At 40.5% G+C, this 2,485-nt stretch overlaps 1 protein-coding gene across 2 annotated transcripts in view; it reads right to left on the bottom strand.

Annotated features, from left to right (window-relative positions):
• Positions 1-2,485, bottom strand: part of nrp2a (neuropilin 2a) — an 84,689-nt gene that overhangs the window by 18,476 nt on the left and 63,728 nt on the right. For both annotated transcript variants that reach the window (XM_014018566.1, XM_014018567.1), the window contains exons 12-13: positions 2,210-2,290; positions 2,012-2,113 (exon numbers count right to left, since the gene is read on the bottom strand). In XM_014018566.1, the coding sequence (XP_013874020.1) occupies positions 2,012-2,113; positions 2,210-2,290 (183 nt within the window). The remainder of the gene's footprint in view (positions 1-2,011; positions 2,114-2,209; positions 2,291-2,485) is intronic.

Below are 2,485 nucleotides of genomic sequence, written 5' to 3'. Positions count from 1 at the left end.
GATGGATGGATGGATGGATGGATAAAACAAAGAACGTACCATACGCAAATTTCTTGGTTTTCTCTCATTTGTAAATTTATACTTCTTTGGGGTTTGTCGCCCCCGACATTCATTGTGGACAGCGAAGTAAGAAATTCATTGCTCTGGGAAAAATACTTCCAGTTGCGCATACGACACTGAATTCAGTGACGTCACAGGTCTGTCCCGACGTTTTAGCCCAGTCCTTTCCAAYTGCAAATGGATTCCAAAATCCTATCAGGACAAACCGTGACCCTGTTGGTGAAGTTTCTTAAACACTGCTCTAAAAAGCCTGTTCTGTAGCTTTAAACAGCACGTCAGAAAGCTGCACGTTTGATCTGTGGAGATGTACACAGTGAAAAAAGGAATAATTATTTCTGCAGGGAACGTCTGAGGAGATGGAAGTCTACACAATATGATGCGCCAGAAGTAATAGAGGGCCAGGAGAGGACAAGTGGGAATAATCGCTCTCCTTTGGAGTCTCCTGCCCTGAAATTAATCGGAGCTACTGGGTCCCAACCTCTTCCTGCTGGGACTGGTTTTTGACACACAGCGAGTTTTATTTGTCACACGTGAGGCTGAATAATGTTTCTTTTTTTTCTCTCCCCCACCCATCTCAGATTCCCTCAGTTCATTTTAAAAGCGCTCGCTGTGCAGACAATGAAATCTGCCTGCTAAATTAGACTGCTTTCAATTTAAGGAATTATTTTAATCAAATTGGAAAAAAAAAAGAAACGGATGAAGACGCGGAGGGAGAACGGATCCGTTTAATTGTCGGGGAACGTCCTGTTGTCTAGACCCGTTGATGCTGATAAAAGTTAATGCGTTTGGGCAATTTTCTCCACCTCCCGAAAAGATTCTCCCTGCAAGCTGCCGTACATGAAAGCTCGCAGCCGATGCAGAAAAAAAAAATCATCAAAATGTTCCCGAAATGCKTTCAGCCCTGAACTGCCCACAGGCAAACTCAGCTAACCAGTCGGGAGTTCAATTACAAAGACGAACACGGACAATAATGATACAGACAGTGAGATGTTGTAAACTGTAAACGACAGGTGCAACAATGAGAATAAATGTCTGGTTTAATAATTTAAGGTGAAAACAGGATCTGATRAAGTGGATACACTAAACCARGCTAGTTTAGATTACAAATTTGTGCTTAATGCAGTAAAAAAGGAGGGTTTCCCATGATGCACTGCACATATTGACACTAAATATGGAAATATTTGTGTGCTTCCAATGAGAAATGATTGACTGTGAACAAACATAATTGTCAGGCTCAATAGGTTGTGACAGGGATCTCCAACCTGTGGCCAAACGCGGCTCTTTCAAGTTTTCACCAAAACTAACATGAAGTTAAATTTTATTGATTTTTATTCTCGCAACAACCCCCCCCCCCCAGTTTTAGCAGTTTTTCTCATGCTTTTTTAATAACAATTATGTGAACAACACTAAATCAAGGAGTGAAATATCCTAATCAGATCATGCCAGTTGTTTGTTCTCTTGCTAGCCACTTCATTAATCTCATTTCCAGCCTTACGGACAGAYCTTTGTCTTAGATTTAACAAAATATTTTTTGGAATATCGTTCAAATTAGTTGCTGAGGAGTTAATTTGAAAACATTATAATTTAGACAGATTATTAATTGTCCTTATTTGTCCTTAAATGTATAAATATCAATAAACGTTAAAACTCATTATACTTACTGRCCGTAAAAGCCCCTCTCTAAGAAACTCAAACAGGTCCACAGACCAGCAGTTGATGGCAAAGTTGCAGARCGTTTTGGACACATTTTGATTGTTGTTTCAGACCTGAGTTTCTTTAATTGCCAAATCCTRAATGTATGAATGGAAGTACGACAACTTTGAATTTAAAAGTTTCTGGTTTTACAGACAAACACATATTTAATATCAARCAATAAGTGATTAATCTCTGTCTGTATGAACATGTTGTGCATTTTGTGAATCCCTTCACGGGTACGATGGGATCCTCTCACCGTGTCTGTACGTGGACCAGAAAAGCGGGGCGTTGGAGTCGAGTGTCCATCCACACAGGCCGTGGTCAAAATCGCACACGCTGTCGGATGATGGAGGGGATGCTGGGGAAAAAGGAGAAGACAGCAGGGAGTAGCAGAGAAAAATATAACCACTGCTTTATCTGTGCTCCGAGACGACCTCTGGGTTTCTGCTCTCACCTGTCATCATGACGGGGACGGTGGAGGTTTCTGTGCTYGGAGGTGGAGTTGGTGTAACGGTGTTGGCAGGCGTGCTGATTTCTACAGAAACAAAACAGATCAAGAGAAAGGTGAAAAACGGCTTCATGAAACCAGATTAGCATATTAAACTGGTTTGAAAAGGACAATGAAAAATAGAAGTTCTTCCTTTAAAGGAGCCATATCATGCTAAATGCACTTTTTTTTTGCATTTATAAACTATTTTTTGTGCAATTATAGTGTCTAGGTGTGTAGAAA

This window comes from Austrofundulus limnaeus, unplaced genomic scaffold (genome assembly GCF_001266775.1).
Source record: "Austrofundulus limnaeus strain Quisiro unplaced genomic scaffold, Austrofundulus_limnaeus-1.0 Scaffold195, whole genome shotgun sequence".
NCBI lineage: Eukaryota > Metazoa > Chordata > Actinopteri > Cyprinodontiformes > Rivulidae > Austrofundulus > Austrofundulus limnaeus.
Note: the sequence above shows the minus strand (reverse complement) of the source record. Positions and strands in the feature narration are given on the sequence as shown.